The sequence below is a fragment of the Aptenodytes forsteri genome, unplaced genomic scaffold, assembly GCF_000699145.1.
Source record: "Aptenodytes forsteri isolate BGI_AS27 unplaced genomic scaffold, ASM69914v1 Scaffold371, whole genome shotgun sequence".
Classification (NCBI taxonomy): domain Eukaryota; kingdom Metazoa; phylum Chordata; class Aves; order Sphenisciformes; family Spheniscidae; genus Aptenodytes; species Aptenodytes forsteri.
In genome coordinates, this window is record NW_008795322.1 from 2,541,294 (window position 1) to 2,560,295 (window position 19,002).

General features: G+C 36.8%; 1 protein-coding gene across 1 annotated transcript in view; it reads left to right on the plus strand.

Annotated features, from left to right (window-relative positions):
• The window catches only part of DIAPH2 (diaphanous related formin 2), a 263,767-nt gene that overhangs the window by 152,481 nt on the left and 92,284 nt on the right, over positions 1–19,002 (plus strand). Inside the window, exon 25 of the mRNA XM_019472249.1 lies at positions 5,075–5,239. Within this exon, the coding sequence (XP_019327794.1) occupies positions 5,075–5,239 (165 nt within the window). The remainder of the gene's footprint in view (positions 1–5,074; positions 5,240–19,002) is intronic.

Genomic DNA, 19,002 nt, shown 5'->3' on the forward strand with positions numbered 1-19,002 from the left:
GGTTGGACTCGATGATCTTAGAGGTCTTTTCCAACCTCAATGATTCTATGATTCTATGAAAAGAACTTCTATTCAGTCTTTGAAATGCTTTTGGAAAGTGTTAAGAAGTTTCTGGCAGGTATCTCCTTGTTTGCAGTCCATTCTTTCTTTTTCTGGAGGTATCAAAGACATCAACTCTGTGGTCTGTTTGTTTTACTGTTTCAGACCTGTGGTGAACATCCCTTAAAATCCATTTTTATAGTGACTATATGCCCTGGAGAGGGGCCTCCTTAACTGCTGGAACACCAGTGCTTTTTTTTATAATTATAGTTAAATTACCAATGTTCTTTCCACTGTGGCACACTTATTGTTGATGAATGCCAAGCTTTCAGTGTTGGCTTTCATTTTCATTGAAAATGCTGACAGTAATAGGTGTTGCCTTTGGGCAAGTGAGGTTTTTTTTCTGTGTTCAGGTACTTTATTATTCAAGTTATTGATATCTGCTATGAATTTCACATCAATATGTTACGGTAGAAGTGATGACTTACCCTCCAGCTGATTTGAGGCCTTTAACCTTGATTTTTCTGATGTTTTTTTCTCATCTGTTTACATGGAAGAAACCAGTAGAAAGCATGGAAGTACCATAGTAGTGGTCCTAATATGGACATAAAGAATTTAATTCTGCTATTGATGGTAATTAGTGATTCTTTATCTCTGACATAATGTGGTAGCATAGTGTCATGGTAACGTTTGTATCCATTGCTTGCTTAATTTAGTGAATTAAATTTAGGCATTGCACTGAAATGCCAGCAAACTGTAGTCATCTGGTCACATTTCAAAGTGTAAAAAATCATTTATTTACTTACAGAAAAGATGTTTTCAGTCATTACAGCTGTACTAATAGTTACCTGTATTCTGATACTGACACTACACTTAATATTCTCACTGCAGAAATCCTTATCCATCTGGGTATCTGAACATTTTTTTTCCCCTTCCTGGTGGTGGTCCTTGTCAAGCAAACCACAGAACCGGATGGAAACTGAAGTTGGCATTTGTAATGCAAACACATTAACATAATCCTTTAAAAAAAAAAAAGGTGTGGAGGTTTCTCAGCCTCTCTTTTAATAGTAAGAAGAGACAGGAAAAAGTAGAATTAGTAGATAACTGAAATTTGGCAACAAATGTTAATAAAGCAATAAGGATAATGGAAGTTAATGGTCTGCATTTACCTGTATCTTTGTAATTTAAGACATGAAGTTTTCTTTTGTTATTCGTTTGCATTTTAATTGTCTTTAGAGTTCTTTAGAGACATGGCATGCAGAGGATTTTACTGGATTGCATGGTAAAGCATATATTATTAACTATTTGGTACCAGTTACTGAACAGTGATTTATTTAGTTATTTATTAATCTCAGAATGATGTTTTAAAGCCAATGAAATAGGATAGCACTTTCAGAAAACATCTGTAAATTTTGAACTGAAATAATACTTCTTCAAAAATTCAAACTTGACACTTAAAAAAATCTCAGAGTAGTTAGGTGTACTTGCCTTCTGCAGTAGTATTAAAATGAAAAAAGGAAATGGATTAAAGGGCATAAACTTTCCTTTACCTAGTAACCACTAAAATAAGTATTAAAAAACTTCAGTAAGGATTGTATGTACAAAGTTGCCTAGATGGTGGTTAGATATGGTTCTGTTATCGTTGCAGTGGTGTATTTCCTAATCTTAGTAAAGCAATAACTCTCCATATATTCAGATTTATAAACCCATTTTTCTTGGTTTATGTGGAACTTGGGGGAGACACATATGGTACTGAAGATGGAAAAATGTTTCCAAGTGGGGTGGGTTTTGTTTGTTTGGTTTGGTTTGTTGTTGGGTTTTTTTGGTTGGTTTTTTTTTAATTTTTCAAATAATAGTATTTACAGTAAAGTCTTGACTTAGAATTTTCTTATGGTTATGAAAGAAAGTAAAAAAATGTGTGTATGTTGAAAAACATGCTTGTGAATAAAGTAATTTCTCTTAGTTGAACAAGCGTCTTTACACTTGATAGTTCTGTGATTTTTGTTTTGGTTCAGAACAGTAAGAATGAAACCTTGTTTACAGTTTTTAAATGAGCACTCATTAGAGCTTCAATCTATATTAATGAAAACTGTTGGAATTCAGTATTTCTATTATGCAAAGTTTTGCTAGCTTAGATTTTTCAATGAAGTTTTTTCATGAAGTAGTGTAGGCAAGTATGGCTTTGCTTCTCTGGAATTATTGTATTGACTAAGTCTGCGATGACTTGAAGTATTACATTTCAGGGTGATGTTTCAAGTTACTAATATAAGTATGAAGATTCTGTGAAGCATATAGAGTGTGACAAAGCAACTTTGTTAATATGACATAGTATATGAATGGAAACTGTTGTCTTTACAGCACTGACTTGTTTTCTTCAAAATTAAGTATAGTTAAAATACTCTATTCTCTCTTTGCTCATCATATTCATCTGTCTTACCAACATTCTTTTGTCTTACAAGCCATCTGTTAATGGTATTTCTTATATGCAGTTTGATACTTATTAGATAAAAAATAATAATGTTGAAATTACAGTATATGTTTCTACAGTGTTACTTTAAAATATATTCTAGTTTCAGTAGCAGAATTGGGTTTTTTTCTTTTTAGTGCTTACTGTTGTTATTTCTCATGTTGAATGTGCAACCTGAATGGAGAATTTGACTCTGGGAGCTTTGTCTCAAAGAATTAATTTCAAATCTGGAATGTTCGAAGGTTTTTTCTTTCAGACTTTTCAGTCATTTTCAGTATATTAATTTGGTTTTTATTATGTTGTATGAGGTGGTTTTTAAAGGAACCACAGATACAATTTTTATAATCAATTACTTTCTTATTTCTTTTTCCTAGTATTTTTGGTGAGTTGTTCAAGACAGTAAGTAGTCTGCTGACTCTAAGGCAATTCATGTTTTTCTAAAATTTTTAGACTGTGCTCAATAATTCAGTAACGTGCCATTATTGCCTATTTAATGTATTCTTGCCATTAAACTTTCATTTCCTTTTGTACAGTTAAATGTCATTGAAGACTGAACTATATCAAGTTTGTCTTGTATTAAGATGAGCGATTCAACAGTCCAAGCTTGAAATTCTAACGGAGCAGGTTAAACTTCATGTCAATAAAACTGAAAATATAGGTATTACTACTGTGTTTGCACTGGTATGAAACTATATAGGTAGATACTACTGTTTCAAAATCTTGATATTTATATATTAAGATCCATCATGTTGGTTTCTTCTTTTTGCCTTTCTAAATGAACATTACAAGCTGACAAAAGAATACAGCTGTTATGCTACTGAGGCTTTAATGAAGAAGAGAGGATTGCTTGGAAAATAAGTTTCTTAGGAGGAAAACTTACATTATATAAAGTTTTTGATCATACTTCTAAAAAGCAATTTTTAAATGACTGTTTACATACCTCCCATCAGTTAGAGCAGGAAAATCCAAGTGAAATATTAGGCCTCTTTCCAATGGAAGATATTTTCAGCCTTGTTACTCTTGCATGTAGCTTGTGAAATGACAGTCTTTTAAGTACTCGACAGTATCCAAACACTACGGAAATGTTATGAATAGAACATCCACCTAAATTTCCTTTCTTTATTCTGCAATTTGTTGACTATTTTCTGAAGAATCATTTTTGGGTTTAGTCTAATCTCAAAAATAAATTGTTTATACGATTTCTCTGTATGTGTCTTTCCCCTAATTAGTTTCCAGGTTGGTTGTTATTTTGCAGAGAGATAGGGATCTCAAAGATATTGAGTAATTAGAAATGTGATACTAGGCAGAGTCTCAAATTAGAGACTCAAGTATGGGGAAAGGTTGAAGCATGAGCTCTGCTGTATTAAGAATCAGAATCCGCATGGAAGAGAGTCATTACAAGTAAAAGCCACAGGGAGCTAGGCTGCGTGATTTATTTTTGTAGTTCAGGGAATAACTTGTGTCTTTTGTTCTTGGGTTTTGATATGTACAGCACAACACTTTCATCAGCTACAATTCAGTATCAGCAGAACTAGTTTAATCGTGTACTAGCTGTTTTTTTAACAGTGATTTGGGACTTCATATCTTTGTGGATATAAACAACCACAACAGAAGAAAACAGCAGACTGAAACTTACTTGCTTCGAGGCAAACTAATATTTCCCTTAGTAGCTTTCATCCTTCCCATGTTTGCAAATGAATTGTTCTAAAAATATTTTTTTCATATGGGGGAAAAATGCCACATTTTTCTATTTGAAAGGGTTATGCCAAACTTTTAATGATGACTGCTGGGATGGAAGTCAATCTCAGTTTCACTTCTAGACTTCCATACTTCCTAATGGAAAAAAAGACTTCTGTTGTTCCATGGTGTTTTTCTTACTAATAATTTTTCAAAGCTGTTTGTCAGTTAACTGGGGCAGGTGAGTGGATATGCCATTTTTATAAGTTCTGTGAGATTACGTAGTTGAGAGAGCGCCCCAAATAAGTGTACCTAGTACAGGAAGCCTGAGGCATGAGCTGAGCTATGTGGCTAGGCATTAAAGAATCCACAAAGAAGACGCATCTATAATAAAAGGCAAAGAAAATAAGATGTCATACTATATAATTTTGTCATTGGTAGTTATGCATAATGCAGATTTTACAGATAAAATATATGTACATAATATGGGGGACATGACATCACTTGAACAGAGTGGGGCATTATAGTCAGATTCTTACAGCAATCTAATTTTCAGTATGTCTTTTCACAGAATGTGTTTTACAAAATTAATCATTTATTAGAAGGAAAATGTCCAAGATATTTGGAAATTTTATAAAGTCAGTAGTAAAGTCTATTAATGGCAAATCTTCACCATTGGAAAGGGATCATTTAATGGAAAAGTGTGCCACCACCTTACGTTGATATGAGCTTGCAGGCATGTAAACATTAATACATAAAAATGTCATATTTGAAAGCAGGACAGCACTAGAAAATTTTCCAGTTCTAACCTTTGTACTGAGTTTTCTTTACTTTTTTTTTTTACTGTTAGATTGGATTACATTTGAATCATTTTCCTTAACAAAACCTTACAGCTTTGCTGAGAGTGCCCGAGAACAATATGAAAAATTGTCCAACATGCACAACAACATGACTAAATTGTATGAAAATTTGGGAGAATACTTCGCTTTTGATCCCAAAGCAATAACCATAGAAGAATTCTTTGGCGATCTGAGCAACTTCAGAACTCTATTTTTGGTGAGTAATGTCTGCAAAACATTATACATAATCTTATTTCTTCTTTCTCCCAATTTTAATTCTTTCCTCTTCTCTGTATTTCTCATGTTATAGTTAACTTCATGTTTTGTTCTATGGCAGGAAATTGGATTAATGTTTCCAGAATTATTTAGATTTTGGTCACTGATAGCTATCATCCTCCAGTTTGTAACTTGCAAACTCAACTGTTAATGTGGTTGAGACATATGGATAATTAGAAAATATTTTTCCTCTTTTAAAAACCTTGTCTGTTGGTTGACGCACGACAAACAGGCGTGATACTGAAAAACGTGTTAAAATCAAGACCTGAATGGACCTGTCTACATTCATCTGGCTGATGCCTTAATGATGCTGTGATGCTAAGGCTGAGACTTTCAAGATGAGCTCTGTATTGCTGACAGAACTCATGAAGTTCACTTAGATGCTTATATTACTATTTCCAGTCATCCAGTGTGGTTGATGTCAGGGTATGGCTTTTTTATGAAGGAATTTAAAAATTTAATTTTAAACAGCTAAGTTTTTTTTTTTAATGGGTTTAATGTCACCTTTCCTAGTGGCTCTCTGGAAGCCATAATTAGCTGCACCATAGGAAGCGTACAGGGAAAACAGATGCCTAGAATGTCACATTATGTCTCTAGAGAATATTAACATCACTTGGAAATACCACTGTTTACCATACAGCTGTGGCTCACTGATCTGTGTGTTGCCAGTAGCTGGCTTAATTTGTCATGTAATCACAAGGACTTTCAGTTTCAGTGTGATGGAGGAAGAACTACTTTAAACCTTAATTTTCATACCAAGTTTACTTTATTAGAAAACTTTCACTACAATGTATTTAACTATTCATTTTAAATTTGCTGATATTCTTTTTTTTTTCCGTAAGCAAATCACCAATTCTTTTATAATTAGGAAGTATGCCAACGCATCTGCGTGAAGACTTGTCAAGAAGAGGAATAGTCATCATGAGATATTTCAGTGCATTTACTTTTTCATAAATCCAAGGTTTACATTTTCAAATGTGGATATCTGAATTTGGAAATCGACTCCATTGTAACTACTTGAAACAGACTTCAGACTGGCAATGTCCAAATATTGTGATGAAAGTCTGTCCTCAAGTGAGTATTTAAACTGCTGTGAAAGTGATAGGAGCTAGAGGGCAAATGTTTTCTAGAAGGCATGTTAGAATGAAAATACTTCCAATTGCTTACTTTTATTTTCCTTCCTTTTGACTTCCTAAAGATCTGGCTGATGGCCTGTTGCTCTTCAGTGGTTATAATTGAATTTCCAGGGAGAGTATTTATAAGAGAATCATGTATTGCTATGGATTGTCTGAGTAATACCGGTGGGGGTGGTGGTGGTGGGTGGGAAAAAGTGATATTTCAGGTTTTCAGTGGGTAAATGTGAGAAATTAAATATGAAGTGCAACAATTCTTCTAATAATAAAGCTGGAATATTTTTGTGGCCTGTCCAAGTGAACCAAAAGCAGAAAAGAAACTATTATGTGTACATCACAGTGCCAGGAACAGATGAAATTGGCATTGTTTCAGGTTTAGAATGAGTTTCTGTAAGTAATTCTGTAAGAGTGAAGTGTTGAATTCAGGAGTGAGGGTTTTACTGAATTATATATGAGAGATCTTCATTTTGCAGCAAAAAGCTGTACTTAAGACTTTAAATAGTCTTAAGTGATATTGATATATCAATCAGAGAGTGATATATATCACTGATATTGATATATCAGATATATCAATATAGTGAGTGATATTAAGATAGTGATAATAATTTGACTTTTCTCAGTGTCATGAACTTTGGACTATATGATATAGTGTTAATGGTACACGTTTTCATATTATGATTTCAGTAACACTTGTTCTTTTCAGTGTTTTTGCGTGGATATAACTGATTGGGTGTTGATAACTGTTTGGATAAGGAGATGAAATACAATCTAGATGGCTACATTTTATCCATGTTTATTGATTGCTAGTTAAGGAGAGAGGAATTCTGTGAGATTTATCTGTGTATCTTTGTACAGAGGGCAAATCTCTTGAGTTTCAAGGTATAATAGTTTTATATTTTCTACATTAACGTGTATTCTATAGAAATAAATGGTTATTCCATCCTTTAGCCTTTAATATAATGGCTATATGATGTATGGTTATAATAGCTAATGCTTTACCTATGTCCATTATTTTGATAACTTAAAGAACAAAGGGGCAAATGAAGAAAAATCTTGGATTAAAAGCACTGGTTATGAAGGAATCACCACAAGACTTGTGGTGCCAAAATTTCGAATGTACAGACATGCAATGCATTTTCTGATGATCTAAGTTCTACTACCTGCAAAGACAGAACCCGGGTTGATTTATGATTATTTTTAAACTTTCTATACAATATCAACACTATGTTGCCGGCTATCCATGTCTAAGTTCATGGAATTATGTTGGTTGGACTTCCAGAGATTATGTAGTTTGACTTTCTGCTCAAAGCAAGATCAAGTTAGAGCAGGTTGCACAGGGCCTTTTTCAGCCTCTCTGGGTCCATTTTCTAGTGTTTGATCACACTTGTGGTGGGCAAATAAATAACTGAATAATATTTCCCATGTTCCGATTTTCATCCATCACCTCTTGTTCTATCACTGTGCACCTCTGAGAAGAATCTAGTTCTGTCTTCTCTACACCTTCCCATTATATCATAGACAGCAATTAGGTCTTTGCAGAGCCTTCTCTTCTTACAGCTGAACAAACTCATTTCTCTCATCTTGTGCCTGTCATGTGCTCCAGCCTCCTCATCATCTTAGTATCATCTGCTGGACTGACTCCAGTGTGTCTATATCTGTCTTATACTGGAGAGCCCAACCTGGACACAGAACTGCAGATGTGCTCTTGGAAGTACCAGTAGAGTAGAAGAATCACTTCCTTTAACCTGCTTATTACAGTTTTACATAGCCCAGTGTGCATTCAACCTTCTCTGCTGTAAGGCCACAATGCTGCCTCATATTCAGCCAGTTCCCATGAGGACCTTAATTTTTCTGCAAAACGGCTTTCTAGGATTGCATTTACATTTTATGTTAGTGGCGTTTAGGGCTAAGTAGAAGCCTTGTAATGCAAGCCCATAGTATACAAAAACTCTAGAGGTTGACCAGGGGGAGGGTTGCTTTATTTTTTTGTCTGTCCCGTGTCCCCCCCTTCTTTTTTTGGTTGAATTTCATTAGAAGTATTTGTGAGAGTAGCCTGTCTAGTTTAGGTTTCAGTGCATCTCTGATGCCTGTACTTAAGAGGTGATTCTTGTTTGGCCTGAATTGTCCTAATTTTTTTTCCCCAAAATATTTTCTAATTTACCTCTTTTAAATGAGGTCCTGTTTTAGGAACATTTAGTGAAATACTTTATTCACGTGCTTCCCAATCTAGATTGTTCAGGTGGCGTATTTAGTCACAGAAGAATTTTTATTTGAATTGAGAGTAAATTTTTCTTCAGTATGAATTTACTTCATTTGTACTTATAACAAAGCGCCAGAAACCCAATTCTCACTGTTTTAGGAATCTGTCAAAAATTAGGACAGTTCTAATTTTATTTTTAAGCGCTGAAATAGCTATAGCAATCAGAGTAATGAAGCTATTGAGACTGCTTGTGCAAACTACTGTTAATTATTATTTACGCATAATCCTCTGGCTAATGCTATATACACGTGTATGCATCTTCTGCAAATACTTCTCTATGGATATGGAACAGTGGTGTAAATTGTATAAGCTACCGTAATCAGTTATACTGAGAAATATTATCTGGGTTTTATTTGCCAGAATCTCCTTTACTTTGCTCTTTATATGTAAGTGTACAAATACCTGCCGCCTTCTGCGTACTAGACAGTACTCAAAGCAGACAGCAGATTTGCCTTGATTTTATTATTGTTGTTGTTATTTAATAGGAGGGGAAGAGGCTGTTGTGAAAGGGTTTGGCACAGTTAAAACGCTCTCTGTAGCTGAACCCTTTTCTTCTGCTAGATTTGATCTTGAGCGAGTAGGTTTTGTGTATTTTCAGCAGATTGTAACTGCTCTGCTTTTTTCAAATATAATCCGTCTTTTGTATTTTATTTATATACTAAATCAGTTTCAATGGACTCTCCTTCTTTTTAAAATTTTGATACAAGGAGTAGCTATGGACAAATCAAGAGTAAGTGCCTCCTGCTAGGCACTATGTAGATGTGAACTAGTGGTCACTTGTTACTGAGGATCACAATAACCTCACGCATACATTCTTACAATCCTTGGTATGAGATTGTCATGTTCTGATAACATCTCATCAAAACCATTCATCTTGTGGTGTAAATACACTCAACAAATTAATGTATTGCAAGATGTTAATGTCTCATTACCTAATTGACATAAAGTGCCTTCTGTGTTAAGGGGAAATCATTATAGATGCAAACTTCTGTTACTTCTCCTGGCAAAAGTCACAATCCAGCAGGTGTTTCAGGGACTGGGGACCTTTCTGCTTTTGGAGTTTCTACAAACCTATGTATGGTCAGTTCTTCTTAGGATATTTATATGATATTTACATTTTACCTAATAATAACAAACTGCAATAAAATGCTTTTCTAGGGTGGAAAATTATCCCAAAGACTAAGTCTCTGTAAATTAATCTAGTTTATCAAAACAGAACTGTCAAGTTCTGTATTCTGTTTGGAATATTAAACTTGCATTCCAAATAGAAAAGACAGACCACAAATAGTCTTTCTGAATTTCTGGAGAAGTAGGGTTAATTTCTTGCATTGTTTTATAATTTTAGAAGGTGGAAAAAAAAATTTGCTAGGATACTGTTCTAATGCTACATGTTGGTCTAAATAGTTAATTATATCCATCTGATGCTATGGTCTTTAAAATTTTTATCTGTCCTTTTATCTTCTAAGCCTCCTTCCTTTTTAAAAAAAAAATATTAAATAAGGAAATGAATTTGGACCATATGTATGATGTATACTAATTTAAATAGTAATGCTTCAATATAAAAAAGTGAAATCTGAGACTTATGTAGCTTAAGGAGACACTTTCTTTTCCTTAGCATCATTTGTGCTTCACTCAATTCACTTGTTCAGATATATACATTATTAGCAGTAGTAATTGTAATTAGGTCTTTTGAGAATTTCTTGACTTATTTTATCCACAAGAGCAGAACCTTGTAGACTTTAGTGGCATAAAGATTCTTGTTTAGGGATTTAATTTTTTCCAGACACTTGAGGAAGGCCTAGGACAAGCATTAAAAGTTCACAGTACAGTAATTTTTTTTTCTATAAGGAAAAAATTACTAAAAAGAATTAAGATTTTCTGCAGCATTTTTATGCTTGTGAGAAGTTTCCCGAAAGGCAAAAGACACTGAAACTCATTTCATCTGTGGAATTTACTGTAAAAAAAAAAGTCTTAACTACTGATAAGAATTCAGGAGCAATCAGAAAAGACTGAGGATATACAGCATCTCCAGATATTCCCTAGAACATGGAATTCAGGAAATCAGAAAAGACTGAGGATATACAGCATCTCCAGATATTCCCTAGAACATGCATATTTATTAAATTTGTCCAGTTCAGACTATTGTAATGCCTGCATGCTTTCTCTAAGTGTCCCATTAACTTTTTTAGTATTTTGGTAAATGACTGAAGTATAATTCCAGACATTTTTGAAATATTGATGACTTGTTTCTTCCCGCTTGTTGTTCTCCTATGTTATTGCTAATGCCTGTCTGTTGATAAAGCTTGTTTCTTCTGCTACTAGCAATTTTAACTTAGAAGTTCAGAAGTTCTTCAGATTGCTTCTTCTGTTTTTGTTGCTAACATGTCTGGGGTGAACATTTATGAGTACAAGACAAACCATAGAATCATAAGGTAATTTAGGTTGGAGGGAGATGCTAAGAGGGGCATTGAGTTTGACATCCTGTTCAAAGCAGGGCTAGCGTAGAAGTTAATTCAAGCTGCATGGGACCTCGTCCAACTGAATTTTGAGTATCTCCATGAATGAAGATACCATGACTGTGGGAGACTGTATTGAATGCTTTGCTAAAGCCAAAGTAAACAACATCCATTGCCTTCCCCTCATCTACAGAGCCAGTCATCCCATTAGAGAAGGCAGTCAGGTTGGTCAGGCACAATTTACCCTTGATAAGTCCAATCTAGCTGTTTCCAGTCACCTTCTTGTCTGTTATGTACCTGGAAATGGCTTCCAGAAGGAATTGCTCTGTGATCTTCCTGAAAACAGAAGCGATGACTGGCTAGTGTGTAGTTCACCAAGCTTTCCTCACTCTTGTGAAGATGAGCATATTCTTTGCCTTTTCCAGGCATTGGAGATGTCCCTTGAGTCCCACAGCTTTTTGATGAAATAGAGGCCTCGCAGTGACATCAGTCAGTTGCCCGAACTGCTTGTGAGACAGCAATGGCAAAGGTTGAGATGAAGGTGACACAGAGTATCTCAGCCTCTGATGTTAGGTTCCGTCCTCCTTTCAGCAGCAGACCTACATTTTCCTTAATCTTCCTTTGTCTGTCCTTGTAGCTATAAAAGCCCTTCTCATTGCTTTTCATATCCCTTGCCAGTTTTATCTCCATCTGAGCTTTGACTTTCTTAATTACTTCCCTCCCTGGGCAGTCTTCCTCCTGGATAGTATAGCCATCCTTCTACTGTTCTATGTTTCTGTTCTGTGTCAGAGCTCCGTCAGGAGTTCCCTGTTGAGCCAAGCTGGCCCCTGCCCCACCTCAGCCTCCTGTGTGGCAGGACGGGTGATTCTTGTGCTTTGAGAACGTTTCCCTTGAAGGTCAGTTACCAACAATGAATGCTTTACACATACAGCATGTTTTAATTGATACTACGCTGTTCAAGATAATTGGCCTTTGTGAGCACTTAGAATTCAACATAACCCTTCAGAAAATCTTGACTGGTCATCTATTGCCTTTGTACAATAGCTATTGCTTGTATTTCCCTTTGCTTAACCTGTGATTCTACATATGATTCCACTATGTAAAAGTGAGAATACTGACTGAATAGGTTGATTGTAATGACATTTTTTTTCCTTTCATTTGCGACTAAGGATAAGAATATCTTATGTTATGAAATCATGCAATTCAGCTAGTGTATTTGAAAAAGATAGAATATATATGAATGTTTTTAAAGATGAATCTAAAATAATTAAATCAGAAATATATTCTGAATGGCACATCCCCAGGTTACAGAGAAAATTCTCTGTGGGTGTGTGTATGTGTGTGTATATATATATACACACATATATATAAAAGTACATTTATATATAAAAGTACATTTGGAGCTTGATATGCGTTTGTCTTGTAATGCTCATATCAAGCTATTTCAATGTTAAGAAAACAGCTGGTCTTTTGAAAACTCATGTTAAAGACTGATGATTATTAGAGGAAGTGCCATGTATCGAATGGAAAATAATGCCCATTTTTTGTTACTTGAAATAAAAAATACATGCATGCATCATCTTTTCTAATTGCTTGCCTTTTGCAAGCATGGTGGGTTGACCCTGGCTGGACGCCAGGTGCCCACCAAAGCCGCTCTATCACTCCCCTCTTCAGCTGGACAGGGGAGAGAAAATATAACGAAAGGCTCGTGGGTCGAGGTAAGGACAGGGAGAGATCATTCACTAATTATAAAAACTAAATCTTAAACCACCTTCCCTCCCCCCCTCTCTTCTTCCTGGGCTTAACTTTTCTCCCAAATTCTCTACCTCCTCCACTCACAGTGGCACAGGGAGATGGGGAATGGGGGTTGTGGTCAGTTCATCACAATTTGTCTCTGTTGCTCCTTCCTTCTCAGGGGGAGGACTCCTCACACTCTTCCCCTGCTCCAGCGTGGGGTCCCTCCCACGGGAGGCAGTCCTCCACGAACTTCTCCAACATGAGGCCTTCCCACGGGCTGCAGTTCTTCACGAACTGCTCTAGCGTGGGTCCCCCATGGGGTCACAAGTCCTGCCAGCAAACCTGCTCCAGTGTGGGCTCCTCTCTCCATGGGGCCACAGGTCCTTGCCAGGAGCCTGCTCCAGCACGGGCTTCCCACTGGGTCACAGCCTCCCTTAGGCATCCACCTGCTGCGGCGTGGGGTCCTCCACGGGCTGCAGGTGGATATCTGCTCCACCATTAACCTCCAAGGGCTGCAGGGGGACAGCCTGCCTCACCATGGTCTTCACCACGGGCTGCAGGGGAATCTCTGCTCTGGCGCCTGAAGCACCTCCTCCCCCTCCTTCTTCACGGACCTTGGTGTCTGCAGAGCTGTTTCTCTCACATATTCTCCTCTCTTCGGCTGCAGTTGCGCAGGTTTTTTCCCCCCTTCTCAAATACGTTCTCCCAGAGGCACTACCACCATCGCTGATGGGCTCGGCCTTGGCCAGCGGTGGGTCTGTCTTAGAGCTGGCTGGCATTGGCTCTGTCAGATGTAGGGGAAGCTTCTAGCAGCTTCTCACAGAAGCCACCCCTGGTAGCCCCACATTACCAAAACCTTGCCACGCAAACCCAATACAGCAAGTTGGACAGAAACAGTATTTAATAAATGCATCTCCACTTGGTCCAAGCATTCAGAAATTGTTAGGCTGAATGACAAGATGTAGAGTATATGAGAAAAAAATTTCCTGGAACAGTCAATATTGTTTTTTCATCTTTCATTCTTCTGATCAAAGTGTATCAGCAATACAGTGAGATTCCTTTGGGTCCAGTTGTTTCTTTTCAAGTTATTTTCCAACAAATCTTCCATATAAGTAAGTTGTTAATTTGTTATCCCTAAACAACAGTAGGAAAGGAAACTATAACGAGGCAGTGTGAGCTGATGCAGTAGCTGACCTTCCTCAGTTTCTTTGTGAGACATATTGATTGCCATTGGAACACTTTCTACTTTTCCCAGTGATAGACAATTACCTCAGAAATTGACTTATTTGTGGACATTTTGTTGTTCATTGTTTTATGTCTTAAAAACTGTCCAGATACAAAGTTTCCAGTCAAGTACCAAATTAATCTTTTGTACTTAATTTTTATCAACATCTGTCTACCTTCATGTGAGAGAGCATAATTATTTTTTGGCCTGTTCTATGATGGAGGAGAAAAAAGCACTGCGTAGTTAGGAATTTGCAGTCTAAGTGACACCATTAAAACTGGCCATCATATGATTGCAAATAGCCAAATAAACTTACAGCACCTCTGACCAATCATGTAACCAAATATTCCTTCTGAGCCATTTAAGTTCATTGAGCTGCAATATAGTGAATCAACCTAGAGATGCAGATAGAAGAAACAGTTTACTTATTTATTTATTATTCTATATCTGCTCCCACTTTATCCCCAGTCTTCTCTAACCAGTTTTGCAGGTAACATAATTAGAGCCAAGGGTGTGGTGAGACAACGAAATAAAGTTTGCATCACTTTACCCCTCTACCTCTTGCAGTTAGAAATCTTGTCCCTCATGGTCCCCCATGGCTGTACTGCTTCTTGCTCAGTCGTGTTTTGTTCTGTTTTTTGGGTTTTTTTTTGTCCTAAGATTAGGCAGAATATTTAAACCTTTGAAGTGAACTTTTAACTAGATTTTTCCTGGTACTTGTATTGCCTCTGTTTATGTTTACTTCTTTGATTTTTGTGCTTAAGTATGTCTTGATAACCTCATTGTATTCAAGGCATATCACAAGAAATAAGTAAAGCACTTCAGCATGACTTTCCTTTGCAAATGGAACACGATTCAAAATCAAGCCGGGGGGGGAAGGTGTATTTATTCTTGTCTTGGAGCTGACGATTACAGAGAAATTGAGTCAAAAGTAGCAATAAGGGTTTTTTGTTGGGTTGGGTTTTTTTCCCCATCTTTGTGGTGGAAATAGTAGATCCAATGAATAATAATATACCTTTTATATTTAGGACTATTTTGAAGAAGAAATGTTTTTTAGATTTTATTGATTTAGTCCTTTCTTCCATTGAAAGTAAACACAAATTTCTATTGTCCTTGAGGACAATTGCAACCTGATACATTTTGGTTTGATACAGTTTCAGGTTCCTATCAAATAATGATTAATCAGTTGCCTGAAGCAAGATGCCAGTTTGTTCTTTTCTGTTTTGGTTCTTCACTTTAACCTGCTGCCTCACAGAGTTTATATCAAATGATCTGAAATATTTTTAATCTGTCACTTTCTGAATGTTTGTTTCTGTTGGTGCTAGAGTATTTAAAAATATCCACCAAATCTGTCGTGCCTACATTTGCAAATTGACATAAACTTCCTTTTAATCAGATTGTGTGCTTCGTGGAAGTTGTATGAAATACATACTTTAGCATTAGATAGGAAATGTTCTTTTTTTCTTATACAGTTCTTAAATATTTCAGGTTTTGTTTGCTCTGTGGGCTCCCCCTTTAATGCAGATAGTCTTAAAGGTGAATTTTGAGTCTAAAAAACCAATGTTGTAATAATGCCTATAATAATTTGGGTAAAATTTGAAGCAGTAACAGGCATTTAAGGGCATAGTTGTTATGAAATGCAGAGAAGCTTTTTCCTTCAGTGAAGTGATTTTTTTTTTTTTTTTATTTTAATCTGGTAGACAGTTTTATCAGTGTGGTGATTGCCCCTCACATTTGTGTAAATGCAGCCCTTTGAATACGGAATTAAATCTTTAAATTACATTATAAATGTACTTAGGGAAAAAGGGTTGTATTCTAGTATAAGTAAATATTTAAGCAGATGTGAGTAACTTGTCAACTGGCAGTATGAGAGATGGGTTCTTGTAAAAGACTTACAAAAGGGCAGTGTATTTCATATCAACACTGACTATTAATTGATTACTGTGTGGCTGGGATCTTTTACAGGAACCCTGTAATACAAGATCCAGAAATAGAAAATCTCCCCAAAATTATAAGACACATCAAATGATCAGTAAACTAAACACTTTTTATTGGGCGACCGCTACCCTGGTCTTTCAAGGTTTTATAAGATTGATGCCCTGTACGAGACAGGAAACAAAACATCCGTTATATTGCATTAATAAGAAAAAACTTTCATCACAGTGGATTCAGCATCTTGAGTATAAATGTATCTGTAAGACCTTTTCTTTCTAATATTTGTTTGCTTGTAACTTGCTTCAAAGTAAACTTCAAGCTCCATGACTCAGGAACATTTTTTTTCTGTGGCTTTTTTTGAAATGTCCCTTGAATACAGCAGGTCATTGGCTACAATAATATAAATCAATGAATATACAATACATAAATTAATACATAATAAACATGATTTACTATGAAATGCAATACATAGTCAAACTAAATTCCCAGCTTTCAACCTCATAAATTGAGTTTGTAATTCAGGAGTGGTTTCAAAGAAAGGCTGTATTTATTCATTGTTCTCCCCAGTTATTTGTCTGGGAATAGTTTCCCCCTTCTGCCTAAAAAGTAACAGTTCTTTAATGTAATCTGAAAGATAACAGTTTCTAGCTAGCAGGAAGCTATGAAAAAATAAAGAATAATGAGCAAGAAGTATTTTCTCCAGCGAAATTTCCCAAGAGGCAATATAAAAAATGAAACATTGTCCTTACTAACAGGCAGTATATAGCAAGCCCTTCTTCCCCCCCGCCCCAAAACCCCACAAAAAGACCCTTTTGTAAGCTCTCTAAATTCTCATCTGAGTATACATCCAGCTAGTGTTGAGGAGATTTTTTTTTTTTTCTTTAAATCATGATATTGAACAAATCAGGAATTAGGTGTAGGCTAGGGAAGTTTATGAGTAATGGAATCAGAAGCGAAAGAATTCACATAGGAGCAGTAACTCCAACTTTATTAACAAGCTGTTAGTACTGCCAGATAAGTAGCTACTCTATTCATGATATAAAAGTTAAGGGTGACATTTCTCTTGGAAGATATCCAAAAGATGTAAAAATAAATAATAATAAAAGTAATTAAATTGAACTACAGTACACTGCATTTGCAAGCACTTAAAAGTAGGCAAGTATAAAATAACAGGCAGCATAGATGGGGTTGGGATTTGTTTCCAACAAGTCTAACTTGTTTCTGTGGTGACATGATTGCCCTTGTGGATGGGGTAAAAGCAATAGATGTCGTATTTCACGGAAGTGATGCCTTTGATCAAGTAATATTTTCAGAAGTAACATAGGAAAACATGGTCTAGAGGAAACTATGAAGTTAAGTTTCCTAATCTTGGTAAGGAACAGGATTAAAAACTTTTCTTTACAATTTTCCATTTGATAGTTTTAAACAGACTCTCCATTCAGTGCTGATGGCAGTGAGTCTAACCGAGTAATCTCATTATTCCCAGGCTTTATCTTGGAAGTTTATAATATTTAAATGAGGATTTTGAATCCTCATTCCGCTCTGGAAACCAGGCATAGTTTGGGAGTTTGACTGTCGCAATTCTTACGATGTGAATCTAACCCAGATGTTGAAAACCTCTTGTAAACCAGTAGACTTTATTACCTGCTCTAGGTGACTACCTTTGGCAAGGTTCTAAGTCGAAGAGACCTTTCCATAGAAGATGCTTACAGGCTACAGATGCTCACATCTGCACCTAACATATTCCTAAAAAGCTGTCATGAGTTAGAAGGAATCTGACTTCTCTCTAAAATCTCCACAAGGGTGTTTCATATAGTCTTAGCCTCATCATTCTGTTTGTTCATATATCATATTAAGGTAATTTGATACTTTGAATCCATGTTTGTCTTAATTGTGATTTCGGATTGATCGCTGCATTATTGCATCGTCAATTAGCTTGCTGATGTTGTAGTAAATCATAGCTCATTCACTTCCTTAAGTTAATATTTGCTTGCTTATCACATTTAGGAAAAGCAAGCTAATAGAATTGGATTATTCTGTCAAAATATAATATGAAGCATGAAGTGGAAGGTGTAAGAAACCTCAAGAAAAATTTGCAGATGAATAAGCATATCCCTTCAGTGTTGGGGGTTTTTTCACATTTATCATTTCTTTGGAGTGTAATGCCACACAACCTCTAGAACGCTTTCTTCTGATAGTCCATCAGCCCTGTCTTGAAGGAAGCATGCAAAGTCTTTCAAACCCAGGCAGTTTTATTTTGTTATTTAAATACTTTATATCAATATTTATTAATAACAATATTTATCTCAGTCACTGAGGTGAGCAGCTCTGGTGCCGGGACGATCCTCAGCAGAGCGTCCTAGCGTGGTGCACAGGGGGGTTTCCTGAACCGGGGGAGCCGAGAGACCTGCCAGGAGTTGGGAGCTCACGCAACAGTGGCTGACGAGACAGGGTAGGGCCAGGACCAACGGCAGCCAAGCCTCCACACACACACAAAAGAAGCCCTTAGGGAGTGCTAGCGACCAGGAACGCTGCAAATAGGGTGGGCAAACAGGGCGTGGCACATCAGTTAGTGCGGAAGGGTGTGTAGGAAGGGCGCTGACGCTCTGCCAGCTCAACCAGGGAGCAATGGCATCCACCCGGCAGAAAGCCATGGGCTCTCTAAGCTCTGCACCCACCACGACTGATGCAGCTTCCCAGACAGAGCTGCGGTGGGAACACGCTGCCACCCAGGTGTCAGGCTGCAGGATGTGCCCTGCTCGTATGCCAGTACCGGGCGGCAGCAGTGAGCACACCTCTGGGAGGTGCGCCCAGGGAGAGGAACTCCTCTGCTTAGTGACAGAGCTCCGGGAGGAGGTGAGTGGGTTGAGGAGTATCAGGGAGAGCGAGAGAGAGGTAGACTACTGGAATCGCACCCTACCTTCCCTGAGACAGGCCCAGCAGGCAGACAGGACGCGT